The 26,894-nt window shown below is 55.1% G+C and overlaps 1 protein-coding gene and 1 long non-coding RNA gene across 2 annotated transcripts in view; one reads left to right on the forward strand and one right to left on the reverse strand.

Moving 5' to 3' along the window:
* On the reverse strand, window positions 1-24,337 carry TCF25 (transcription factor 25). The gene is made up of 18 exons (XM_047710095.1): window positions 23,995-24,337; window positions 16,137-16,301; window positions 15,348-15,422; window positions 14,549-14,667; window positions 13,512-13,577; window positions 9,682-9,764; window positions 8,654-8,784; window positions 8,190-8,289; window positions 7,401-7,494; window positions 6,172-6,264; window positions 5,973-6,078; window positions 4,791-4,950; window positions 3,398-3,485; window positions 2,515-2,673; window positions 2,278-2,368; window positions 1,776-1,855; window positions 589-661; window positions 1-308 (listed from the first exon to the last, which is right to left on the reverse strand). Exons 1-18 carry the CDS (start codon window positions 24,184-24,186, stop codon window positions 150-152), a joined length of 2,034 nt encoding a protein of 677 aa, XP_047566051.1. The 5' UTR covers window positions 24,187-24,337; the 3' UTR covers window positions 1-149.
* Window positions 24,227-26,894, forward strand: part of LOC125088754 (uncharacterized) — a 9,871-nt gene continuing 7,203 nt past the window's right edge. The window contains exon 1 of the long non-coding RNA XR_007123778.1: window positions 24,227-24,352. This is a non-coding gene — a long non-coding RNA (uncharacterized LOC125088754). The remainder of the gene's footprint in view (window positions 24,353-26,894) is intronic.

Consider the following 26,894-nt stretch of genomic DNA (forward strand, 5'->3'; position numbering starts at 1 on the left):
GGGAGCGCGACCCATTCACATTTACAGACGACACAGGAGGCAGGCGGACGACACATCAGCATCTCTACTCCAGGGAACTGGCCAATTCCGACCAGAACAGCAATCAGGAACATAATTGTACAGCGTTGGGGCACGGCATCTCTGCGGGCTCAGTCCCACTCCCCGTCCCCCTCGGGGTTGTCCTCGCGAGCTGCCTCCACGTCGTGGAAGTGGAAGTTGGCCATCATGTCTCGCACGGCCAGCATCAGCCTGTTCAAGCCTTGGTTGTGGTTTGGACCCCCAGCCCCTCCGTCCTCCAGCCGCTCCCCCTGCAGCAGTGAGACTCGTCTGAGCTGGGGCGCTGTCCTGGGTCCTGAGGCCCAGTGCTCCCACCCCAGCTCCCCCAGGACCCTGTCGGGAAGAGCAAGCTTCAAACCCAAACTCAAGGGCAGGCCCCAGTGCGAGGTCCAGGAGCCATGCCTGGGGGAGGGGCTGAGGTGGCCGCAACGGTTTCAGGCAGGCTTGTCCTGGCCTCCTGAGCGGGCTGCAGGTGCCCGCGGCCCGGCATGAACCCACGTGGCAGAGAGAGGCCAAAACATGCTCACATACCTCCATGGTGTAATTAGGCAACAAAGACCGGAAGAAGAGGGCGATAGTGTTTCCATGGCTGACGGGACTCAGCCTGAAAGAGGAGGAAGGTCGGTCAGATGGTGCAGCTGTGCGCCCCGCCCTGGGGCTAGGGGCGGGGTGCACCAAGGCAGCCAGCACAGCAGCTGGGGCACAAGCTCAGGCCTCCCAGGGAAGGTCACCCAGAGGGGGCGAGCCCTTGGGGACCTGGCTAGCTAGCTCAGCAGAGAGCAGAGGGTCACCCACCACGGCTCAGTGGCTCGTTTTTGAGAAAAGCCATGCAGGGGCTACAAAGTGGTTACGGGAGGAGAAGGTTCCAGAGTGTGCTGGGGAGTGCCCTCCTGGTAAGACATGGTGCTGGAGCCCAGCTCCACTGGCCATTTGAGGACTGGTGGCCTCGGATTGGCACAGCCCTTCAACCACTCCTCAGGGCTACACTGTCCAGCAAGGCAGCTCTCTGAACCCACCAATATTAAAAATATGTAAGTGTCACCTTGATCGATCTAAGAATTAAAGTGGGCACTCTTTCCCTAGAAGCATGCAGCCCAACTTTTAGAACCTAATTTAGTTAAGAAAAAGCTTTTTATTCTACATAACGTGCTCAACTGAAGCCTGGAGAGGGCATGTGTTCTGGAATGGGAAAACCTGCCTGGGACTTCCAGAGCTACAGGCTGTGCTGACAGCCTGTGGTAAGGCCACCACTCAGCCTGGAAGGCCACAAGGAAAGCAGAAGGCAGCTTTCCCATGATCCAAGGCGAAGCGCCGTCCCGCTCCACTGCGGCTCTCCTGGGCTGGGCCACACGGGCCCTTCTCAGTTCGCAGGGCCCCAGGCACCGGCAGACTCGGGCTGTGGCTTTGATATTACACTGCTTGCTAGGTTCCGCACGTAACACGGCTCCATGGCGCCGCATAGGCCACAAGGGCGCAGCTAGTACGTTTCTCCAGCTTCCCACTGTTACGTCTGACACCTGCTCTAGAACCCCATGGGAAAACGCTCCCTCATCAGACAAGCAAGTGAAAGGACACGGCTGGCAAAAGCGGACCTACAACCCCGCATCACCCTGTCCTCGGGGGCCTGGGTCTGGAGGAGGCAGGGAGCCCCAGGGAGCCGAAAGCACTGACCTCAGAGCTACACAAGCAAAGGAGCAAAGCAGGAGGCGGAGAGGTACCTCTCGGGTCTGACGTAGGAGTAGATCGTGTCCAAAGGAGGCAGAGGGTCGAAGCCCATCACAGACTGCGTGGTCACATCCTTCAGAAAGGGAAGCAGACCCACGGTGAAGCCTGGCCGTGCCCCCAACAGACTTCCAGCTGATTCCAGCCTGGACCAGCCTCTCCACGAGGAATCCGTCAGCCGAACAGAATCGGTCCTTGGCTGCGCGGCTGTGTCTGCTGGACGCCGGGTGAAGGGTGGGGACAGCCTTGCTTCCACCCAGACAGGCACTCTGCCCCACTCAGATGGCCAAGGGTGCCTGTCGGCCAAAGGGCCCACACAGCAGGGGTGGAGCAAAAGCCATGCTCCCTGTGCCAGGATCTCTCACCAGAGCGCCCCAGGCCCCCGTTCTGATCCCTGGGAGGCCAGCCGGCCAGGAGCAGCCCCCCTCTCTAAACCCCAGCTGTGAGGGAAGGGGCCCGCAGGCGACAAAGCCCCCATTTCCAGGCCCTCTCCCTTACCGGGGGGAGGGCAGCAACAGCCTCCTTGACCTCGGACAGGACCACATGCCGGTGGATGTTCCTGGGCGCCCGCTGGTAGAGCACCTTCCGCCTGAGGCCCGGGGGGGAAGAGGCGTAGGCATGTGGCACAGAGCCCGCCCTGGCCCCACGGCCACCCTGTGACCACCACCCCGAGCACAGGGCTTTACCACCCACCAGGCCGGGTGCTGCCCTCGCTCCCACCGGCCCCCAGCCCACCTGCTCTCACACGCTCCCACCGCAGGGTCCCCAGAGTCCACCGCCTGCAGAACCTCCCGGACGTTCTCCTCCAGCCAGCTCATGGTGGCAGGCTCCTTCCAGAGGAAGTGGGACCTTCCAAGGTATAGGCTCACCAGCTGGCTTAGGGCGGGGGGCTGGCTGTGGGAGATGGGGGCTCATGAGCTGGGCCCGCCAGGGCATGGACTCCACACACCCACCACCCCCCGGGGGGAAGCACAGGGGCCCGTCCAGCAGCCTGGGGCTGGAGCAGGTTGCCCAGAAGGGCTGCGGAGCTGGGATAGGCCGCTGCCCAGCCGTGGGGATACACAGGCATCGGCTTTCACCAAGTGTGTATTTTTTAGTAAGAACAAAGTCTTTAACAGAATTGCCAAACAGAAAGGGCATGTGTAGGTCTGTGCAGGCAGAGATGCTGGAGGAACTGTGCTGGTCTACTAACAGGGTCTGAGGATGGCCGGCTCCCACGGTGCATGTTTTCCTTTTTTTTTCATGAGACATTTGGGAAAGACAGTTGGTGCACATACAGCTGTGTGACTACACTGACACCCGTAGGGTTACCCACCCCACCCAGCAGGGCTGGCGCATTGGGCCCCACACCCTGCCCACTTGTCAGCATGCGGGCTCGTGCTTGGGGCTGCATGTGGCCCACGTGCCGGCTGGCGTTGCGTCCAGCCCTCCACGGTGGGAGAACGGTCTGGCCGCCAAGGTCCCTGCAGTGAGCACCTGGCAGGACTCTCCCTGGGGCAGGAGAGAGCAGTGATGGCTGGCTTCATGAGCCTCCGGTCTGAGTGTAAACGGTCCCCGGGCTCTGCTCCCAGGGGCACCCCCACGACCCACCTGTGGGCAGGCACTGTCCCGTCTTTACCTGATCTCGGCCTCCGGGCCGAAGAAGCGGTGCGTGGCGACAGCAGCATCGGGCCGTACGCTGCAGTACTCGAGCAGAGGCAGGAGCACTGAAGGAGGAAGCAGGGGCCCCCAAGGGCATGTGACAAGGTGAGGCCAGTCCGCCCGTACCAGCCCCCAGGGGGCCTCTGCCACCTCGGACAGGGTCTCTGCCCTGCTGCCTCCCAGGGGCCCCATGTGCATCTGAGGGAACCCCCACAAGGCGTCCCCACACATTCCACCTGCGGGCTACTGGAGGGGCCAGCTCATGGGGTTCGGGCTTTGGCTGCAGACACTTGCGACAGCACTCTCCCTCTGAGCACTGGAGGCCAAGTGGCCAGGGATTGGAAATAGGAGGGCAGCTCAGTCGGCAGCAGGACCCCCAGGCTGTATGGAAACACCACCAGCAACCATTCCACGGCTGCCAACAGACCCGAGGCTGTACGGAACCACCGTCAGTCGTCTCACGGCTGCCAACACCCCTGGCCCCACAGCAACAGCTAGCGCCCACCAGGGGCCTCGCCTCCTCGCTACACGCAACTCGATGAGGAAGGGTCAGTTCTCCCAAGACTTGGCACGGCAGCCACGCGTGTTAGGCCCAGACATGTGAGCAGATTGAGAACGCTGTCTGGTGGGAACCCTCACTGACACGGACTGCGATCCTGTCCCGGCCACCTCCTCACACCTTCACCCCCTCATCTACACCCCCTGCTCTGTTGTGTCCCTAGCACCTCGTATCACCTGATACACCAACCTTTTCAGCTCCTTCCACTGTCGGCTCCCTGCCCTAGGCTGTGAGCCCAAGAAGTGGGGACCTTGGCTGCCTCCTCTACCTGGGACACAGCAGGCTCACGGAGGTGAATCGTGACTGACCGGGCTGTGGGGACAGTGTGCCTGAGCCACATGGCCAGTTGCTGGCACATAGCCCTCTGTGAAACCGCACGTGGCAGGAGGGCCCAACTCCACCAGGACCCTGACGGGACAGGAGGCTGCTCTCTGACCTCCTGTCACCACCGAGATCAGCCCGCAGGACTCTGTCCCCACACGGACACCGGTCCACGACTCCAGAAAGCTCAGGGAGGGTGCAGGAGCCTGTGCTGTGCAGTCCCAGGACAACCTTGTCTTTGAGTTCTTCACCTCCCTGGGAAGTGCGGTCTGCGGACCGGGCCCCTCCTGCACGGCTCTGCTGACTCCCCACAGCTCAGGCCCCTCCCTCTAGAAAAGACCTGTCTTCTGAGAGCAGGTGTTTCTCTGTCAATACTGAAACACTCATCCTAAAAGCCCAAGACAGTTGGAGACCAAAGTCACTTCTGACTCATGTTCAGCTTTCAAACTGTGCTTGGGTGGGGGGGGGGTGCTCACGAGGGTGCACCCACCTCCGGGGAACATGGTGAGGGCCTGTCGGATCAGGACAGACGCCTGCTCCCTAGCAGAGCTCAGCTCCTGTTCTGGGAGGTCTGCTTGTTGACTCAACAGGAAATAGGCCAACGGCACAGAGAAGGCGAAATTTGGGAGCTGGGACAGGTTCCGATGAGCCTGCAAGGGCCAGAGAAACAAAGTCCGGAGCACTAATGTGGCAAACACAAAGGACGCACAATTTCCAGATGCTCCGAGTCTGAGCACTGGCGACGAGCACAAGTGTCGTGCTGGCATCTCTCTACTTGGCATAAAGCACTTCATGGCACATCTGGGGGCTCTCTCTTGGCAGGAGACAAGTAACAAGGCCAGGATGGTGGTGGTAGCAGCGGCGGGGGCGGGGGCGGGGGGGATTCGACAGGGACAGAAAAGAGGAAGGTCCCAGGGGAGGTGGAGTCAAGTGGGGTCACAGGCACCCACAAGCAGGCAGCCGTGCTCACCCACAGTGGGAAACTCGGGAAGCCCAGGTCCAACGAGGAGCGTCCCTCCCCCTGCTGGGACCTGATCACATCCGTAAACGTGGCCGAGCACCTTGCTGGCCTTTCTCTACGTGTCTGTAACAGACAACACACCACGGGCCAGGTTTTCTCCACTAAAGCAGGGCCAAGGTCTCCACAGATCAGCAAACATTCCCCTTTAGCCCTGCTGTGGAGGGAGGGTGTGCTCCCTAGAGCTGCATTTGGGGGCTCCAGAAACTTCTGTAAACTAGGTCCCCAGAGGAGGGACTCCTAGGCCAAAGAGCCAAATGAAAGGGTTCAGACTGAATCACGTATGTGGTCATTTCTCAGGGACACCCACCAGCCCCGCCTCATGGGAGGTGGTCAGGGTCACACATCTCCAAGAGGGCACCAGCCCACAGAAACATGTTTTCTAGCGGCCGAATTAAAAACAGAACAGGTGAAATGAATGTTATTACTATTACACTTAACCCTAACCCTAAAACAGCATCACTGCAACACGCTATCACCATCAAGGTCAGCGGTGAGGCAGTGCATTTTTTACAGTTCTGCCTTGAGGTCAGGACCATGGCGGTGGGGGTGTGTGTGCATGTCCGTCCCACAGGGGCCCCACCCCCCACAGCTCAGGTACCTGCGGAAGCAGAAGCAACCCAGAGGGAGACCGGGGTGGGGGGGCGCACCCACCTCCCACTCCTGGAAGAGGCGGATCAGGTATTCGTAGTTGCGCGCCCGCAGGGCCAGGTGGTCGATCAGCAGCAGCATGCACAGGGGGTCCTCGTCGGGCTCCAGGCTTGGGGGGCAGCACAGGAGAGAGAGCGCCACGTGGGCAGGGGTGGGCAGCTGCGGGCCGCAGGGACCCTGGGCGTCAGCTGCGGGCGCTTACCTCAGGATGAGCTTGCAGAACTCCAGCGCCGTGCGCGGGCAGCCGCGCTTCTCCAGGAAGCTCATCTGTTTGTAGAGGGCCAGGTAGAAGCTCCTAGACCCAACGCAGTTCCTGGTGAGCCAGGGTGGCCGCAGCCCCCCAGCAGCCCCCCAGCCGCACCACCGCCCACTATGCACTGGCGCTTCCCGGGCAGCCCCAGAGGCGTGAAGGGTCACGAGCGTTCCTCGGTCTGCGGGCCCGGTGATGCTCCGAGCTGTCCAGTTACATGGGTCCCCAGGGAACGCAACAAGCTCGCCATTAGCTCCGACTGTCCTGTTTTTGGTTTACTGCTCGGCATTTCGGGGAAGAGCCAACCTCTCCTGCCATCACTACCGGGAACCTCCAGTCCCAGGGGCGGCTAGGGCGCTGCTGCTGGGTGCCAGGTCTGCTGAGCTGGGTCCTCCGGGGGTGCTGGGATTGTTACCAGTGGACACCACCCTGCTGGGCCTGCACATGTCAGTGTGTTATAACCTGTCTCCGAGAACCAACAGTCTCACTGGAGAGACAAGTGGAACGAACACAGAACCAGACACTCGTGCAGTGGGGGGTCCAGGTGTCCTGGGACCCAGGCTGACGGCCAAGGTGTGTGTGCGGGACAGGAGCAAGGCTGCTGGAGGCCCTGAGTGGGTGAAGAGGGCACCAGGACAGGACACACCCATCTCCCCCGCCAAGGCCCTGAAGGCCAGGCCGAGGGCAGGAATCAGGGGTGAGGAGCGCTGGTGCCAGAGCAGGGCTCTGGAGCGGGAGACACATCTGTGAGAAGAGAGTGTCACGCAGTCATCCCGTTCAGTGCAGGGAGCGGGATCAGATTGCGTTCAAACAGCTCGATGACGGAGGAACATAGGGCTGCCCACAGAACGTTCCAGAGCATTCCAAACTCATGGGGCACAGATCCTTTTGTCCCAATATACAAGGAAACACAACTACACACCCCCTGATCAAGCAGCGGCTTATCAGACTCATTTCTCTCAAGGACAAATGTAATCCTAGGCTAGCCCAACCCATCTGTCCTTGAGTCTGGCCCACTTATGTTCAGGTTACAAACACAGTGAGATCCCCTGGTGTGAGCTAGCAGGTGGGACAGCTCGGGGACAGACCCCTGCCACCTGCCCTAGCTGCACCTACATGGGTACTCACGTCCCATCACCGCACTGACCCACCTCGACACACCTGCCACCCTGGAAACGCACCTGTTCTCGGGCCTGCGGTAGTCCAGCCGGCAGGTCCCGCTGGTGAGGCTGAACAAGGGGTGGAAGGCGCACTCCATGCTGTACAGCGCTCTCTCTGAGGGCCACACGGACACCAGGGGAGGGGTCACGGGCAGCGCGCGGCACCTCCAAGCCTATCCCCCAAGGCTCACAAAGAAAGCTCTCAAAGGAAGAAGGGAGCACAGCAAGGGTTCTGGAAAGTGCCATGGCACAGCTGTGACCCTGGGGATCATGAACGCCACTCTGTGCACTGACCTCACGCAGAGGGACGACTTTCTAGACAGGGAGATACAAACACACGTCCTCACAAAACCCACATGCACACATCCACAGCAGCTCGGTCACGGGACTCAAGAAGTGGAAACTACCCAAGAGTCCGCCAAGTAACACACCAAACACAGCCCATCCCCACTACGGAGCATCATCTGACTGAAGAGGAGGGAACCCTGAAGACATGACGGTAAATGAAAAAAGGCAGGCCAGGGTGCCTGGGGGCTCAGTCAGTGACACATCTGCTTTTGGCTCAGGTCATGACCCCAGGATTACGGGATCGAGCCCCGAGTCTGACCCCAAGTTCAGTGGGGAGTCTGCTTGAGATTCTCTCTCCTTCTGCCCCTCCCGCCACCTCTCTCTCCCCCTTCCCCTCTTAAAAAAAGCCCTGGCAATGGCCATGTATGGCCAGCACCTTCTGGGACAGCGCCTGTGCTCCTTCAGCAGAGGGGGTGCTGGGCCTGAGGGATGGCAGGGCCGGGCGCCCAGGCGAGCTCTTACCGACGAGGTCTCGGGCCATCTCCTGATCCTCCTGAAAGCGACAAGCATCACTGAGCTGCAGCAGCGAGTCCACGTGGTACGGGCTAGTCTGGAGCAGAACCTACAAGCAAAGCGGGGACGCTGCTGGGGCCACAGGCTGTGCCTCCTGGACAGCCTGCGGCAAGGCAGCAGCCCCAGGCGGGGCTTTCTCTCAGTCGCTGAAACCAGGCTCAGCGGTGCTGCTAAGCTGCGTCACCAACCAGGCCTGTGGTGGGAGCAGGGACTCTGTGCCTCAGCACCTCTAACTTCACCCTCTGCCAGTCCCCTGAGCCCTGGGATCCAGGCGTACAGCAGGGGTCAGAGGAGCCAGAAGGAGAAAGGGCTTGTGGGCCGAGGGACTGCAGGCTGGGATCCAGGCACGGGGCGGCCTGGTAACTGAGGAGACGATGTAGGCTGGGCAAAGACACTCTGGGGGACACACGCACCACGATGTTATTGGGCTCCATGGACTCCACCGCGGCCAGGAACTTGTGCTGGGTCTGCTGGTACTCCTCACTGTGCTCAAAAGCAAAGGAGGAGAGGCCCTTCTTGGACTCCAGCAGCCTCATCGACAGACCTGCGGGGAGGGCAGCATCAGGCCCCTCCTGTGACCCCCACGAGCAGGCTCGGGCATACCCCACTGAGTCCCCGTAAGAGCGTCTACTTTCCCACAATGCCCAGGGCTGACTGCCCATGGTGTGGTCCACACCAGCTTCCCGCCTATGCTTTTCCCAGGAAGAGGCTGCTTCCCCCACAGGTGTGGCTGGATCACCAGTGTCCTAAGACAGCAGAGGTGAGGACACACAGGGTGCCATCCCCCCCACCATCTGGCTGGGCTTGAACCCCAGGCAGAGCCCAGATCCAGCTGGGCCCGGGAGACCAGTGGAAACCCTTTCTCCTCCTGCCAGAAATTGGGTGTATGAAGCTGTTTCTTCCTAGGAGCCTTCAGAAGCATCATAAAATAGGTAAATGGTTCCAGGCTACCCTCCTGCCGCACCACGGAGCCAAGGAAACTCGTCTGCCCTGGCTCGGGGCTTCTGCGAAGAGCTTCCCGTGTCCACGCTGCCGGCACACGGGACATGGGCAGGGCGGGGCCATCACATGCTCCTTCCATGATGACGCTGGGTGCCCTTGTCTCTACCCTCTCTCCCGCCCCAGTCAGGCCCTATACCCAGGGGCTCTCAGATACGGGGTGTTTACGCCATACCCCAAGTGCTTCTGCACAGTTGCTGATCTTAAGTTCTACAGACTTACTAGCTGGTAACCAAGTACAAACTATCACACCTGGAAAATGAACGAGATCGCTTCCTACAATACAGTATCCACAGGAAGAAAGTAGAAAAAAGCTGCATGAAACCCTATTTGAGAAAACATGCAGCTGGTGTACGGGGGCCAGGGGTCCTGGGTCCTCCAGCGCCAGGCCATGGAGCCCACAGAGCCGCGCACCTGCTCTGCCGAAGCCGCAGCCCCTCACCTGGTTTGGCGTACCGCGGCCACGTGCTCTTCGGGGTCGTGAGCCAGGTACACTTGGGGTACACTCGCTGCCTCTGCCTCGGCCTGGGGAGAACAGACATGCTCACAGCTTCCCTTCACTGCCTGACCCCTGCAGGGACCGTGGAAACAAAACTGTGGGGAAGGGAAGGATGGGGGCGGGGGTGGCAGAGCGATGGCCAGGACACAGGACCCTCGGGGCGCCTGGGGAGCTCAGCTGCTCAGTCTGCCTTCAGCTCAGGTCACGATCCAGGGGTCCTGGAACTGAGCCCTGCTTCGGGCTCCCTGCTCAGTGGGGAGCCTGCTTCTCCCTCTCCCTCTGCTGCTCCCCCTGCTTATGCTCTGTCAAATAAATATATAAAATCGTAAAAACAAAAACAAAAACAGAACAGGGCCACCGCCAGACGAAACTAGAAACTGTCACCTAAAGGACCAAACAATCAGAGCAAGAAAAACAGAAAAGGGGCGCCTGGGGGGCTCCGTGGGTTAAAGCCTCTGCCTTCGGCTCAGGTCATCATCTCAGGGTCCTGGGGTCGAGCCTCTGCCGGCAGGGAGCCTGCTTCCCCCTCTCCCTCTCTCTGCCTGCCTCTCTGCCTACTTGTGATCTTTATCTGTCAAATAAATAAATAAAATCTTTAAAAAAAATAGAAAAACAGAAAATTTATAGTCCAGCAAAATGGCAGAAAGGGTAAAAAGGAAACAAAAGTAAAACACTGAAAATAAAGACATGGGGAAGAGTGAGCCTGTAGGCGCCCTGTGGAAGGAAGCGATCTGCATCCCTAAGGACCAGGCCGGACAAATGCCACACCAGACGGGCACAGAGGACAAAGGGAGGGCTCTGTGCCTCTGTTCTGAGGTGGTCCTCTCCTCCCCTCGCAAGACGCCACCAGCGCAGCAGCAAGTTTTGAAAATGGAAAAATGGTGACCATGAAAAGAATTGGTGCAGCAGGACACTGACGTCAACACACTTCTGGGTGGGAATGACCAAGACAGAGCACGAGGGGGCGGCCGGAAAGGAAGGCCCAGCTCCCGAGATGCTGTGCCTGGATGGCCCCCTCCCCTTGGCCGTGCGCTCCACCTCCGTCATCCGGGGGTCTCTGCAAGGTCTCCAGACCACCCTCTTGAAGCTGTGGCCACAAACAGGTCATATGCTGTTCACTGAGGCTTTTTTTCTTAAGTAACAGGCAAGTGGACATGTGGACACTTTTCTCTATACTTTGATAATCTGAACCATTTCATTGAGAAAAAAAAAGTATGAGTAAGAACTGGTCTGTATTAGAAACAGGAGAAAAAACATGGTACCTGAAAATCATGGTCAAAATCTAAAGAAAACTCATCATTACCTATAAAATTTTAACTTTTAACCCTGAAATCTTGGCCAGCTTAATTTTTCTCAATTAGCAGCAAATTAGCGGGGTTTAGATTCTGGGATAAGTCTGATCTTTGTTATGTAATAGTTTTCAGTGTTTGACAACTTCTGGGAGATGCAGCGAGGGATGCTCAAACAAGGGTCTGTTTGCAGGACTGTGTGTCGGAGGGGTGGGTGTTCAGCCTTCTGGACCCTGAGCACCGAGGCTGGCTCTGACTGGGAGCGTGGAAGCCCAGAACTGCCTGGTCCCCCGAACTGTAGATAGAGCTCAGCCGTGCACTGAGCAGGGGAGCAGGCAGACACCAGCAGGGCAGCAGGAGGGCTGTCCCTCCTGCTGTCGGGGGGGGGGGGGGGGGGAGTCGTGCATAGGCCTCTGTAGAACTGAAGGCGCTGCCAGAGAGGACAACCAGAAACACACCGAGTCCGCCTGTGTGCAGGCTAAGGGATGAGGGAGATGAGGGAACCGGAGCTTCTCAGGGAAAACTTTGGTGGGACTTCAAGTATTCAGTCGATGTTCTAGAAGCACGCTACTACTATAAACACAGTAACTATAATCCCTGTGAACGACCATTACACAAACATAAGACTGGGCAGAGATAAAAAGGAACAGCAAAGACGGACCAAGCCAACCCAAACCAGTGGAACAGGGTGGGGAGAGACACGCCCTTCAGCCAGGTGACAAAGAGGAACATCCTGAAGTGACAATGTTTTTCATCAACATTCTGGAAGAAGACAAAGTAGAAATCCTTGTGTCCTGAATAACTTGACACCCAAGATAAAACCAAAAACCATTAGCAAAGAACAAGAACAATTGCTGGAATGTAAGACCCCAACCCCAACCCCACTGCAGGTCAGACAGCAGGGGCTGCGGTACGTGGAGGGCAGTGGAGACCTGGAGCTGATGACACACTGGGAGAGCCACCGCTGGGCAGCTTCACTAGAAATGACCCCCAGCTGCAGGGAGACCACAGCAGCCTGTGCCCTGGGGCGCGTGCACTCCCCTCATCCACCCAGAACCTAGAACCCAGCCAGGCAGAACCAGGTGGTGCGGCACATGGCAGAGGGGCCCAGACGGGGGGCAATACGCTCCCCTGAGTGGTGATCTTGGAGGGGGGCTCAAAGGAAACAATTTTATTCTAAATTGCCCCAATTTTTTTTTTTTTAAGATTTTGAGAAAAAGAGAGCACGCACACGAGAGCACGCGTCTGCAGGGATGGGGGGGCGAAGGTGATGAGGGAGCAGGAGGCTGACTGAGGACAAAGCAGAAGCTGGCACCTTGCACCCCTCTCCACCCGCTCCCCTCGGTAATATGTGCAACATTCCTCAGGCACCCCTGACAGCCATAAACAAGAAACAAATAGTTAACCTGCAGAGATCACAATCCTGCAAGACAGGGATCTTCCAACTATCTTGATGTTAGTGGCTTGCTAAAAGACAACAGTGGTCTCCCCGCACCCTGGAGGCCCTCTTTAGCTTAAGAAAACTCCGTTGAAACCTCCCTTCCCCTCACCTTCCCCCAGCCGCAGGGTGCAGAACCTGCCACCCTCACAGCCCAGGGCAGAGGCTCTTCCTGCCCACGGTCCCGTCCCCGCGCTTTAATAAACCACCATTGTGCACCAAAGATGTCTCAAGAATTCTTTCTTGGTCATCGGCTCTGGACCTCAGCCCACCGAACCCCACCTAGGTTCTAGAACCTCACCAAAGAGAGAGAGACAAGCAGGGCTCTAAGTGCAGAGCCCACAGTGGGGCTCAATCCCAGGACCCCAAGATCATGACCTGAGCTGAAAATAAGGGTCTGATGCCCAAGCGACTAAGCCACCCGGTGCTCCTTGCCTCAATTTTTTTTTATAACAACAAGCATTTAATTCTACATCTAGAAAAAATACATAAAAATACTGAAAAGCCAAAGCTTCTGCCCATGTGGAAGCTCGCAGTCACAACCCGCCTCAATGCTGGGGGTCAGGAAAGCTAACACCCACCCCTTCGACAGAGAGTCCTGCAAACAGACCCTCATGCTCAGAGCATTTCTCACTGCATCTCCCACAGGTCGTCAAGCACTGAGAACTGTTACATAACAAAGACCAGACTTATCCCAGAATCTAAACCCTGTGTTGGCTTTGCTACTGATGGAGAAACAAAATTTAAGCTGGCCAAGATTTCAGGGCTAGAAGCTCAAAATTTCAGGACCTCCAGAATCTGTAAAATTGTGACTCACATGCTAGCAAAGACAGTGTGAGGGATGGAGCCCAGTGGTCACGGAAACAGTCAAACACCAGCTCCTCCCTGACCCTTCAGGTTCGGAAGAATTTGCAGAACCAGAAATTCGAACCAGAAATTCGAAGGCTTTCCTTTGGCAAGGAGCTTTACCTCCCCTCCCCCAAAGGTTCAGAGGCCTTGAGAATACTCCCGCACATTTTTTAGAACAAAGCCAGTGTTGTGCTTACCTTTGTTCCCCAAGGACAGCTCGAGCACCAAAATACCTTTTCAGCTCTGTGTCTGGATTCAAGTGTCTAGAAAATTGAAAATTTTACAAAGAAAAATGAAATGGAGTTCTTTTACGAGTCTGGGAATTCTGAAAGGTCACCTAAAACTCAGCAGGGAGAACGGCTACTCTGACATGAAAGAGAGCTGGCAGGCCTGCTTTTCCCCAAACAATGCGGATCGCAGACAGAGGTGGCCAGGACTGGGGCTGAGTCAGAGCGGCCTCAGGCCTACAGACCAGATCGAGGGGGGGCTCACCCACATAGGGAAAAAAAGCTTTTGGAGCACTGGCAGCGGTCTCTTTAGTAAGAATGGGGTTTCATTAGGCATCTACTAGGACAAGAGAGGAATAATCTATCACAGAACGACATCTTACTTCAAAACCATTCAAGAAAAGACCATTCCCAGATACATAAAGCTAAAAGACGGGTCCTTGGAAACAGAGTATTTCCCCTTTCCTTCTTTCTCCTTGTTCCTATTGCCTAAATGTTTGCCAATAACCCTACATTGCTGGGGCAACTGGGAGGCTCAGTGGGTTGAGCCTCTGCCTTTGGCTCAGATCATGATCCCAGGGTCCCACGATGGAGCCCGCATCAGGCTCTCTGCTCAGCAGGGAGCCTGCTCCCCCCACCACCCGACCCTGCCTGCCTCTCTGCCTATTGTGATCTCTGTCAAATAAATAAAATCTTTAAAACAAAATAAAACAGGGATGCCTGGGTGGCTCAGTCGGTTAAGCCGCTGCCTTCAGCTTGGGTCGTGATCCCGGGGTCCTGGGATTGAGTCCCACAGCGGGCTCCTTGCTCAGTGGGGAGCCTGCTTCTCTCTCTGCCTCTGCCTGCCACTGTGCCTGCTTGTGCTCTCTCTGACAAATAAATAAATAAAATCTTTAAAAACAAAGCAAAAACAACAAATCTACATTGCTTTTAGATACAGGAAGTCTTTCTCAAATGTTTTTTTCCTTTTCAGGGAGTCTGTGTCTCAGCAGAGGGGAGAGCTGTACCTGTGCTCCACATATAGGACGTGCTTCTTGGAGCTGAGGGGAGGCGGCCCCGGGCGGTTGAAACCACTGCTGTCCTCAATCCTCTCCAAGATGCGATCGATATCTTCTAGCCCATTTTCCTAAAAACACCAGAACAATGTATTAATCACCACAGTAACTTTATTTTAAACGTTGTAATAATAACAAAATTATTTTTATAAGAAACACACATTATATTGTTTACATTCTGAAAAACATTATAATCCCAATACTGAGTACTGCAAATATATTTAGAAAAAAGGAGAAAGTTCAGCATTGGCAGGACCACAGAGCCAGAAGGACCCTTGAAGGAACTCAGTCACAAGCCCAACTGCTAGTCCTATAGGAGTGCCACCTCTCCTGGTGGGACTTGGGACCAGAGCTACCAGCGACAGGTCCAGAAAGCTACAACCTCCTCAGGAGACACTGCATCTGACGGTGGAGACTGAAGGAAACAGGGTTCTGACAACCAGACCACACCCAGAGGTTCGCACCTCACCAGCCCGTCAGTCCAGTGGCCTAGAAAAAGCTCAGGGCACGCGGCCAAAAGACCGAGAAGGGACTCTGCCGGCCAGAGAATGTCACTTCAGATGGTGGCCAGGACGTGGCTATCAAGAGCGAGGGCGTCTAACCCTCAAGAAATCAAGTGGAGGAACATCAGCCAAACTTGGTTCGTGACCTTCCCTAACCTCTGACCTAGATTCCTAAGGGGAAGAAATCAAAACCCTAAATAAAAGGAATTGCTTCTACCACCGCTTTGGAAACGGCCAGACGCACATACCAAAATTTCTCCTGTAGTGTTTTTCTTATTTTTCTGTTTCTTTTTCTTCTTTCGGAGTTTGCCACTTATATTAGACTAAGAAAAGAAGCACATTTTGGTCAATGGAAAGAGACAATAAAATGTGAAAATCTGACAACCAAAGCAGCAAGATGAAGAGGGACATGGGACCTCAAGAGACTCACAGGGCCCAAACCATCCACCCACCTGCCCTCTGCTTTCGTCTTTCACTTTGCCAACCACCATCCCTAGCACACGTAGCTGCCCTGGAGACAGGGGCCCCTGCACACCTCCCCCCATACCCTCGGTGCCTCTGCCAGAATCCCTCTGGTGCCTCCACCCAGCCACCTCCCTCCTCGCAGCGCCAGCCCCCCACCATCCCGAGCTCGGGCAGGGTCCACGCCACCCATGAGTCCACTCTCTCCGGCTGCACTTGTCCATCACTGGCCGCACAAGCAAGCAGAAGCCCCCCAAGAGACCCTCTCCTGTGCTGCACCATAGCCACACTGCGACACCAACCGGGGTTGCAGTTCCTCAAGGCCTGGCACCCCCAGAGCCCTGCCCACCAGACCAGAGCCGCAGCCACACAGTCCCAGAGCACACACAGGATGCCGAGCACAAGCAGACCCTCCCCAAGTGCGAAGGCAGGTTGCGTGCTAGGGAACCTTGTCGAGGTTGTATGTGCCCCCTTAAGAGCTTCCTGCAAATCTTCTCCAGGGTCCCAAGGAAATTGTGGAGCAGCTGCAAGGGCTGAAAATGACAGCACAGAGTGGGTGTGGTGGTTCCCCATACCTGCTCCGGGGGTGCTGCCTTGTCAGCCACTTCTCCAGCCTTCTTGCGGTCAGCACCTCCACTCTGAGACCTCCTTTTGTTCCCTGACACCACAGCGCCCGTAAGCAGACCATCGGGTCTCTCCCCATTGAGCACAGGTCCCTCCTCCAGGTCTTCGATGTTGATCTGGAGAGACATAGGCGAGAACAAGGATGTTCCAGGTGTCCCAGTCACAGAATAAACTGTGATACTGAGCTGTGTCAGAGCTGAAAGCGGGGCAGAGCTGGGGCAGGGAGACCTATGCAGGGTCGCTCTGAGGTCACAGTGGGAAGAAAAACACCCGTGTGGATGCGCCCAGCAGAGCTGTGGTTCTTACCTTCTCAACAAGCCCTGCTCTAGGGTCATCTTAGTCAACGAACCCCAGAGATGCCAGGGCCCAGGGTGGCTCCTTGTGTCTCTGTCTTTACAGATGACATAATGAAGAATCCCCAAACCTTACAACCTACCTCCCTTGCTGACCACCACCCCAGGGCAAAGATCTCTAAACAGCCCATTCATGTTCCTTCCTGCTACCCAGAGCTCTAGCTCAGTTCATCTACAGCAGCCAACAGGACAAGGAGCTAAAGAAAAGGTACGTAGGGACTAACTTACCTAGAGACTCTTCCCTGCTAATAAAAGGAGCTCACACAACAGAACCTTGCACAGCAGTACAAAAGAGTGAACTGTGCACACACACTCACACGCAAACTCTGGAGGCGAGACGGGGGTGCGGTGGGTACAAGTCGCTGGACAAGTTCTGGCCCTTCAGCCAGTCAAGGAATAAACAAACAAAAGAGGCCAATACAGAACAATGACGATGATGTTTCATCAGCTGGATGGGATGGACCCCATCTACTGCACTCAGGTCCAAAAATAAATAAAACTGAGTCTTCAATTTAGGGCATCTGAAAAATATAAAGCTCAAAATATAAAATAAAAATACGATCTACTTTAACCCCCACAACCCTGAGATAATTTTCTTTTTTATTTATTTATTTATTTTTTAAAGATTTTATTCATTTCTTTGACAGACAAGTAGGCAGAGAGGCAGGCAGAGAGAGGAAGAAGTGGGCTCCCCTCTGAGCAGAGAGCCCCATGTGGGGCTCAATCCCAGGACCCTGGGATCATGACCCGAGCCGAAGGCAGAGGCTTTAACCCACTGAGCCACCCGGGCGCCCCAACTTTCTTTTTTATTTTTTTTTATTTTTTTATTATTATTTTTTTTTTTTTAAAGATTTTATTCATTTCATTTGACAGACAGAGATCACAAGTAGGCAGAGAGGCAGGCAGAGAGAGAGAGGAGGAAGCAGGCTCCCTGCCGAGCAGAGAGCCCGATGCGGGGCTCAAACCCAGGACCCTGGGATCATGACCTGAGCCGAAAGCAGAGGCTTTAACCCACTGTGCCACCCAGGCGCCCCACCAACTTTCTTTTTTAAAATTGAGATCTAGGGGCGCCCGGGTGGCTCAGTGGGTTAAGCCTCTGCCTTCTGCTCAGGTCATGATCTCAGGGTCCTGAGACGGAGCCCCACCTCTCAGGCTCTCTGCTCAGCAAGGAGCCTGCTTATCCCTCTGCCCTTTCCCTGCTTGTGCTCTCTGTCAAGTAAGTAAAATCTTAAAAAAAAAAAAACCAACAACAACCTTATATTGGGGGTGGAAAAAAAAAGGATGCCTGGGTGGCTCAGTCAGTTAAATGTCTGCCTTCCACTTTGTTAATGATCCTAGGGTCCTGGGACTGAGTCCCACATCCGGCTCTCTGCTCAGGGGAAGTCTGCTTCTCCCTCTGCTGCTCCCCCTTGCTTCTGCTCACTTTCTCTTACCAAAAAAAAAAAAAAAAAAGAGAGAGAGAGAGAGTGAGTGAGAACAAATCTGAGATCATACTGTACCTGGTGAGTTTTCATTGATTTTTTTTTTTTTTTTTTTTGAATCTACTGTCTCAGCTGGGAAAGATCAAAGAAAAGAAAGCCCGAACAAGTTTTGTATCCTTTGGTTTTGCTTGCTTTGTTCACCAAGGGAAATTTCCAAGTGGCAAAGATAAATTTCAGGAGTATATTATGTTTGTCTATAAATCCATTCCTGACTTGAAAACGCTAGAATCCTACCAAAGCAGCATCTGTCCCAGCACTACCCAATACTATGGAGAGTCCTACTGTGGATACCTTTTGAGTGAGAGTGCCAGGGGCCCAAGTGTGGTCTGGTTGGTTTAGATTTGGGAACAAAGAAAGAAAACTGGACTGAGGCCTCCTGGGGCATTTCCTCTCAACAATGGGGAGAACTGGCACCTAAGCTTTCTCCGGCATTCAGCCAAATGGTACCTCCAACGCTTCCAGTGAAGCTGGGTGCCAGCCGACTCTTTTTTTTTTTTTCCCTTAAGATTTATTTCTTGGGGGGCGCCTGGGGGGCTCAGTGGGTTAAGCCGCTGCCTTTGGCTCAGGTCATGATCTCAAGGTCCTGGGATCGAGTCCCGCATCAGGCTCTCTGCTCAGCAGGGAGCCTGCTTCCCTCCCTCTCTCTGCCTGCCTCTCTGTCTACTTGTGATCTCTGTCAAATAAATAAATAAAATCTTAAAAAAAAAAAAAAAAAGATGTATTTCTTGGGCTCCTGGGTGGCTCAGTGGGTTAAGCCTCTGCCTTCGGCTCAGGTCATGATCTCAGGGTTCTGGGATCGAGCCCCGCATCAGGCTCTCTGCTCAGCAGGGAGCCTGCTTCCCTTCCTCTCTCTCTGCCTGCCTCTCTGCCTACTTGTGATCTCTGTCTGTCAAATAAATAAATAAAATCTTAAAAAAAAAAAAAAGAAAAAGATTTCTTTCTCTGAGGGGCACCTGGGTGGCTTAGTTGGTTAAGCAACTGCCTTCAGCTCAGGTTGTGGTCCCAGGGACCTGAAATCAAGCCCCGCACTGAGGGCGGGGGGGGGGGGGGGTCCACGCTCAGGGGAGAGTCTGCTCCTGCCTCTCCCTCTCCCTCCCCTCACATGTGCTCTCTTTCTCCTGCTAAGTAACAAATCTTTAAAAAAAAAAAAAAAAAAAAGATTTATTTATTTAAGAGCAAGCCAGTGTGTGTACCAGGGCGGGGCCCTGCCAGAGGCGCCTGCCAGAGAAAGAGGAAGAAAGAGCTGGTGCAGACTCCCCACTGAGCATACCTCCCCAGGTGGGGTCAATCCCAGACCCTGAGATCATGACCTGAGCCAAAACAGAGTTAACCGCTTCAATGACTGAGCCACCCAGGCATGCCCCCCTTATGATTTTCTTAATAATGCTTAATGCTTTCTCTTCTCCAGCTTACGTTAAGAACACAGTACACAGACCAGCCCGCTGTGTGTGGCTGATTGTTTCTGGCCATGTCTTCTCACAAGACTTTCAGAATCAAGCAATTCCTGGCCAAGAAACAAAAGCAGAACCGTCCCATTCCCCATTGGATTCAGGTGAAAAGCAGTAATGAAATCAGGTCCAACTCCAAGAAGCAGCGCTGGAGAAGAACCAGGCTGGGTCCATGGGGCATCACACGTCATGAGATGGCACACCTAGTTGGCACACGTATTTACTGAAGCTGCATGAAGACCATGTTCTAGCCTCTCATTCTGAGAACGTCCTTCCTACCTGCCCAACAAACATGTTTTCTCAGGGAAATGATTTTGCTGTTATAATGCCTCGGCACCAGGAGGCTAGTTCAGTGATAAATGGGAGACCCTCAGACCTTCCAACTCAACAGCTGCTGTTGTTTCTGGTCCCTGCAGTGCTGAATTCTGCCTCCTGTCAGGATCACGCACAGCACCGTCCCCTGACAACCAAGTAAGTAAAACGTGGCTAAGGGGTGCCTGGGTGGCTCAGTGCCTTAAGCATTTCCCTTAGGGTCAGGTCATGGACTCAGGGGTCCTGGGATCGGGTTCCCCAGTGAGCAGGGTGTCTGCCTGTCCCTCTGCCCCTCCCCCAGCTCACGCTCTCTCTCAAATAAATAAGTAAAATCTTAAACAACAAAAATACAGTATATAATACATACAACATAGCTTCTATGTCATCAATAAAGCTTCTAGCAAACAGTAAGCAATCAGTAGGTAACTTTGGGGGGAATCAAAAGTTATAGGCAGATTTTTCAACTGCACGGGATTCATGCCCCGGCCCGAGTGCTGATCAAGGGCTGAATGTAATTATTTGTGAAATATTGATCTTCTTCACTTAGAGGGAAAATTTCTCAAATGCTATCAAGTCTGGTCATTTTTAGAAGTGGGTCTGTGTGGTTTTTTTTTTTTTTCAAAGATTTTATTTATTTATTTGACAGAGAGAGAGATCACAAGTAGACGGAGAGGCAGGCAGAGAGAGAGAGAGAGGGAAGCAGGCTCCCTGCCAAGCAGAGAGCCCGATGCGGGACTCGATCCCAGGACCCTGAGATCATGACCTGAGCCAAAGGCAGTGGCTTAACCCACTGAGCCACCCAGGCGCCCCGGGTCTGTGTGGTTTTTAGCAGACTGTCGAGGTAGCCCTTGACTCCCAAAATACCGATTTCTATTCTACATCATCCACAATCATTGCACAGTATGTTATGCTGCAAAACTTGAACTCTACATTTAAAATGGGTGAGCTTATCATCTATATATATTACACCTCAATAAAGTCAGTTTTTAAAAACAACTCTGAATGAAATAGAAAAACGATTTCTAATCTAAAGCCAAAAAAAAAAAAACCACCCCTCAACCAACAGCCAGTCATGAAGACAAATTCGTAAACGAACAAAGGACAGTGTCTCTGCTCAGCCTTCCTCTCCTCAGGAGAACGGAGCTGGCCCCTGCACGTCTCTCAGTAAACAACTTAGGGTCACGGTTCTCCTTAAGTGCTACTGCACCCTTCACTTGGTTTCCAGTATCATTTAATATCGACGTTTGCTGAGTGTTGACTAAAGGCTGCACATGTTAACTCCCGTATCTCTGATGACAACCCCATCAAGTAAGTGAGATCATCCCTAAGACCCAAGGAAACCAAAGTTTGTGTTCAGTATCTTGTCTACATTCCCTCGGCTTTGAAGAGGTGAAGCCAGGATTCAAACCTAGGTCCTTCTGCCTCCAAAGCCTGCATGCATACATTCTGGCTGGAGACAACACCTGCTGGTCCTCTTAGAGGAAATGCTGACTCACGTGGTTAACTTTTCTGCATATCTGGGTGCCAGACACAGGGTGGTGGGGACACGTTAGGGAATGGCAAGTCTGTTTCCACAAAGCTTGTGCTTCAGCAAGGAAACAAAGCAACACCAAATTAAAAAAAAAAAAAAAAAAAACCAAACAGGTAATTTGTACAGTATATTCTGTTCATTGCCAGGGAAAAATGAGGGAAAAAAAAAAAACAGAAGAAGGGAAATGGGAATGTGGGGGTAACTGTCTTTTGAAAGATGAGCCCAACATGGGTCTTGATTCCAGGATTCTGGGACCATGACCTGAGCTGAAGGTAGGAGCTTAACTGACTGAACCACTCAGGCACCGCTTTTTTTTTTTTTTTAAGAGTTATTTATTTTAGAGAATGAGCGTGGGGGAGGGGCAGAGAGAGAGAAAATCCTCAAGCTGACTCCCTGCAGAGGTGTGGGGCTTGATCTCACAACCCTGAGATCAGGATCCACAACTCGGCAGCCACCCAGGCGCCCTGGGTAAGTGTACTTTTAAAGCAAGTAGGAGGGGTAGGCAAGTCTGAGGAAGCAACATCTGACCAAAACCTGAGAGAGGAGTGAGCCATGTGTCACCTGCATACAAGATGCTAAAGGCAGAGGAGAGAGCAAAGGGGACAGATCACTATGGCTAGAGCACAGCGAACAAGATTATAAAGAAAACAGGTAGGGGAGCTTATGGGGCGAACTGGGCCAGCCTGGAACCACCGGGGGGTTGTGAAAAAAGGAGGGCTGAGGTCAGACATGTGCTTAACAGGGTCACTATGGCTGGCCACTGTGTTCAGAGACTGCAAAGGAAGAAGAGCAGAACCAGGACTGGGCACAAGGATGGTGACGATCCAGGCCACAGGCAATGGTCACCCCCAGGTGCTGCACCAGTGGTCTGAGTGTATCGTGTGAGAGAGAAAGCAGCTCAGGGATGCCCTCATATTGCTGGCGTGGACAAGAGGAAACGTGGAGATGCCCTCCACAGAGACTGGGAAGCCTGGAGGGGGCAGGAAGGGCAGTGAGCATTGGACACACTGGGTTTGAGATGTCTGTGAAAGGTCTAAGAGGAGACAGATGTTGCGCTGGATACATGAATCCCAAGACAGGGAAGGACATTTGAGCCGATGATATCAACGTCAGAAAGCGGAAGGGAAAACACAGACAGCAGAGCCCTGAGCAGAGGTACAGCCCTTGAGTCCCTGTGAAAGGATCTCACAGTGAGGTCCACATCAATGTTCCTCCTCTCCTTTCGCAAGTAAGCTCCTGCCACTTTTTCCATTTCTCCCAAACACTCTGCCCTCTGTCCATCTATCCTCCTTTCTTCTTCAGCAGAACATTAACTTGCTTCAGAGACAAATACCATGACAGGGTTTAGAGTACAGGTTTTAAGCAGGAAGCCTAGATTTACTCTGCAGGTGTCACTTACTACCTTGTTTGCACAAGGGGACACTAGGACCACCTTCCCAGACTACCAGAATCCCATGACACAGCAGCAGTGCCTGGAATGTGTAAATGTCCTCCAAACAAAAGCTACTGGTGTTAAAGACTGAATCTGGGGAATATGGGAACCAGGAAGCACAAGGGGGTCAAACGTCCACGGAGATGGCGGACGACAGCACAAGCTGGTTTCAGCCTCTGCACAAGTGAGGTGGGAAAGAAGACTTGGATGTTCTGGAAGAAGTCAGAAAAATGACTGGCAAGGTTAAGGGCACATGATGGGACAGGAATATTGGGGAGACAGACTGCTGCGAGTCCAAGTGCGGGAGCTGGGGGATAAGCACACGCAGGTTAATACCACTCTTGCTTCTGTACGTGTATGGTTTATACTAAAAATGTCACAAAGAAAGAAAGGAAAGAAGGAAGGACAAGAAGCAGGGTGGAGGGGAGGGAGGGACGTCCGGTCGCAGAAGCAGAACAGGTGGGGACGACTACGGAGGATCTGAAGACAGGACCCGGCCCCACCTGCACCGTCTCTCGCCTTCCGAGGGAAGGTCAGCACTCTGGACGCCCAGCTCCCCAGCTCCCGGACGGGCAGCCCCCGCTCCCCACCATCTACCGACGGGAGCAAGCGCGGCCGAAGAAAGCGCTGACAAAGGTCCCTGGCCTCTCCGTCATCTGCAGACCCACCGCCGGCTGTTCGAGCGCTCGGGCACAGCGAGGAGGGGTCCAAGCTGAGCAACACAGACACGCTGGCTGCCCGCACAGGGCGGTCGGAGAAGCGAGCGCAACGCCGGGCGCGCACAAGCGAAGGACTGACTGCGGCCAGCTGCAGAAACCCCGCGGGGCGCGCACCCCTTCAACTCGCGTCCACCGAGTTGGTGCTGGGCCAGACACCTGCTGCGGGGGACCCAGCGATGAGCCAAACACCAAGTCCTGGGCTGGGAGGAGGACACAAGGCTGTGCCGCGGCCCTGCGAGCGCCTGGCGTAGCTAACGCCCAACCCTGCGACTGAGCCAAGAGCCCCCAGGGTCGGAGACGTGAAGCCCCGCGCACCGGGCTGCGCACCCGCCCCGACGTCACGGCCACGCCCCCTCCGCCGCAGCCCAGACCTCCACGGCCCTCCTCGCCGCACCCGAGCCCGACGTAGCCACGCCCACCACCGCCCCCGTGGCAGCCCAGACCACGTAGCGCCCCGCCCCGTGACGTCACGGGCCCGCCCCTCCCACTGCCTCCCTCCCACCGCCCCCACCCCGGGCAGCCCCGTTCCTCACCAGCTCGAACCGGTTGTTGACGCAGACGCCCTCCTTCCCTGCGCCCCGGGGGCGTCGGCCGCCTGGACCCCGCTTTGGACCTTCTTCTTCCGCATCATCGTCATCGTGGAGGACAAACTGCAGGGCGCCGGGCCCAAGGGGCTCCTGGCCGCGCTGTTCCCCCCTCAGCCTCCGGAGGGCCCGGCGCGACATAGGACCCAACGGCCGCTGACGTCTGGAGACCGGGAGAAGGAAGAGCAGAAAAGAGAGCGGCCGGCGCGCCTGCGCACTTACGGCACGCTGGCGCGAGGCTGGCGTATCGCGTCTGCGCCCTGAGCTTCTCCGGAACTTCCTCTCGGTTGACAGGGCGTCAAAGAAGGTGCGGGCGCGGCCGGGCCAGTTCTCGCGCGACTTGGGCGCCTCCGCGCGGCCGTCCCTCTGGCGGTACCGGCGCTGGGCGTCTCCGGGCCTTCCGGAGGCGTGTCCGCTACCGCCGCAGAGTGGGGGCGGGGGCTGCCCTGGCTCCGAGCCGTCCACTCGCGAGCCCACCCTCTGCCCTGCGAATACGGGCTGGCCGGGCGGGAGGAACCTGCAGGTGGGGTGGACGGGGAGGCCGTGCGCGCGGGCGGGCGCGCGGCCTCGTGGCGTTGCACCTGTGCGGGTGCACCGGGGACGAACAGCCGGGCGACCTGGAGGGGGAGCGACTGCCCTCGGTCAGCGTCCGCGGCTGCAGGCGGGACAGCGCCCTTCTCATTAAAAGTAAACACGTGCGAACCGAGGAGCTTCCCAGAGGTGCAGATCTCCGCACCGCTTCCTCCCCGGGATAGACTGAAAGCGAATCTCGGGGGCCGTCCTGGGAGTTTGCCTTTTGTTGGCGTTAATGCGTCCCCGGTGATTCTCCTGTTCGTCTACATCTGGGAATCCGTGGTCTAAGGTGGAGGCTCGCCACTCTTACTGTGTCTTAATCTCCTGGGGAAATTTTTGCAATAAAGATCAAGGGCGCATTCCTAGCAATTACGACGTGGGGTCAGGCATTGATAGTTTTTAGAAGCTCTTCGGGGATTAAGGTGTGCCGGCAAGACCGAGAACCCCCGCACTGCAGAGGTCTAAGTGCAGGATCAAGAGGCTCTGGTGTGAGTGTGTTAGAAGAGTGGAGACAGCAGCCTTGAGTGTGGTGATGGCACTGTACTAAATTCTTACCTCCTGGGAGTAGCTGTCCCCGCCATTTCAAGTAAAGAAACTGGAATTGAGAGTAACTGGCCCAGGTAGAAGCTGGGTTTGCATGCAGGACTGTGGTTCCAGGGTTCAGTATATGTGCTGCCTAGGCGAGGGTTCAAATGAGGAAGGCCACTGGCAAGGACCAAGAAAGGGAGATGGGGACAGGATGGGTCATGGCCTGTGGGATCCGTCTCCCTTGACCCTTGAGGTCCACCCCATCCTGCCTTCCTCTTAAGCCTGAATGTTCCTCTCAGACTGGGCATTGGGTGTCCGGAGACTCAAGGAGGGAGAAGGTGTGCGCACACAGGCACACGTGACTGTCAGCCTGCGCAGGCCAGAGGGTCTTGCGGTGCTTCACATTGGCTGACATGGCTGCTGTCTCTAGCCCCCCAGATGCGCCACCTGCTCCAGGCACTCCCCGGGAGCCCCTTAGGTTTTACCCTCCCTACTTCCTGTAATCCTGCTGTTAAAGGGCTAGCTCAGGGAGAGCCTCCAGGACACCACTCTCAACCATTCGGATTGGCCAAGGCCAGCCTAATTAAGTAGGTTTGGGCCCCCCCCCCCCGAAGTGGCATGAACAATTTATGCAGGTTTCTTGCCTCCCCGTTGGATGAAGACTTAGGGATTCTCAGCCTGGAGCTGCTGCCTCCTTTGCCCATCACAGGAGAGCAGCCATGTGCCCCTGAGAGATGCAGCATCAGCCCAGCCTGAGTGGAGAGCGTCAATCTCCCTGTCCCCACCGAAGGCATGGCCCTCAAAAGTTTGCTTGTAGACAGTTCTAGACAAAGTGAGCTCCATTTGTCACAATCCAAATCAGGTGAGGGTTGGGTTCAGTGGGGTGAGTGCACGGCTTTCAGTCCCTGGGGTCAGCAGGAGGGGACCCTGCAAGAATGGGGCAGCACCCTCCCAACTTGACCTTCAAGGGTTATGTGGCCCCCTGTGGCTCAGCCCAGATGTCCCAACATGGGTTTTTACTTTTATTTCCAAGCATTCCCATGTGGAGTAGAACCTTGGTTTCCCATTCTTGGGAATGTGGGCCCGAACCTATTGCCTGGCCCACTTCCTCGCCTGTGTAATTAAAACAGTGACAGCAGAGCTCACCTCCCAGGAGCATCTATCGATGGAGGTTGCTGCACAAAGGTTAGCTTTCCCATTGCTGGCTGTGTGACCAGGAGCAAATCTTCACCCTCTTTGTGTCTGCTTCCTCATTCTTTTTTTTTTTTTTTAAAGAGAGGGAGAAGGCTCCATGCCCAGGGGGAAGACCAATGAGGGGCTCAGTCTCACAACCCTGAGATCATGACCTGAACGGAAATCAAGGGCTGGACGCTTAACCAACTGAGCTGCCCAGGAACCCCTTTGCTTTCTCATTTTTTTAAAAAAATATTATTTATTTATTTGATAGAGATCACAAGTAGGCAGAGAGGCAGCCAGAGAGATAGAGGGGAAAGCAGGATCCCCGCTGAGCAGAGAGTCCGATGTGGGGCTCGATCCCAGGACCCTGGGATCATGACCTGAGCCGAAGGCAGAGGCCCTAACCCACTGAGCCACCCAGGTGCCCCTGCTTTCTCTTTTTTAAATGGAAATAATAATACTCCCTGCCCAGGAAGTACCCAGAGGTGTTGGAAGCTGGATGTTTTTAATGGACTGTTGCAATTTAGTGTAACCTCCTGATGAGCTACCTCTCTGGCAGGTCCCTCTATAAT

This window comes from Lutra lutra, chromosome 17 (genome assembly GCF_902655055.1).
Source record: "Lutra lutra chromosome 17, mLutLut1.2, whole genome shotgun sequence".
NCBI lineage: Eukaryota > Metazoa > Chordata > Mammalia > Carnivora > Mustelidae > Lutra > Lutra lutra.

What these genes read in the sequence shown, in the direction of transcription:
- TCF25 (XM_047710095.1), bottom strand. Translation starts at nt 24,186, where the DNA reads ATGTCGCGCCGGGCCCTCCGGAGGCTGAGGGGGGAACAGCGCGGCCAG. An exon ending in ACACTACAGGAGAAATTTTG is followed by an intron (nt 14,668 to 15,347) that starts GTATGTGCGTCT and finishes TGGTGTTTTTAG; the next exon opens with GAAAATGGGCTAGAAGATAT. An exon ending in GATGGCCCGAGACCTCGTCG is followed by an intron (nt 7,495 to 8,189) that starts GTAAGAGCTCGC and finishes TGTGGCCCTCAG; the next exon opens with AGAGAGCGCTGTACAGCATG.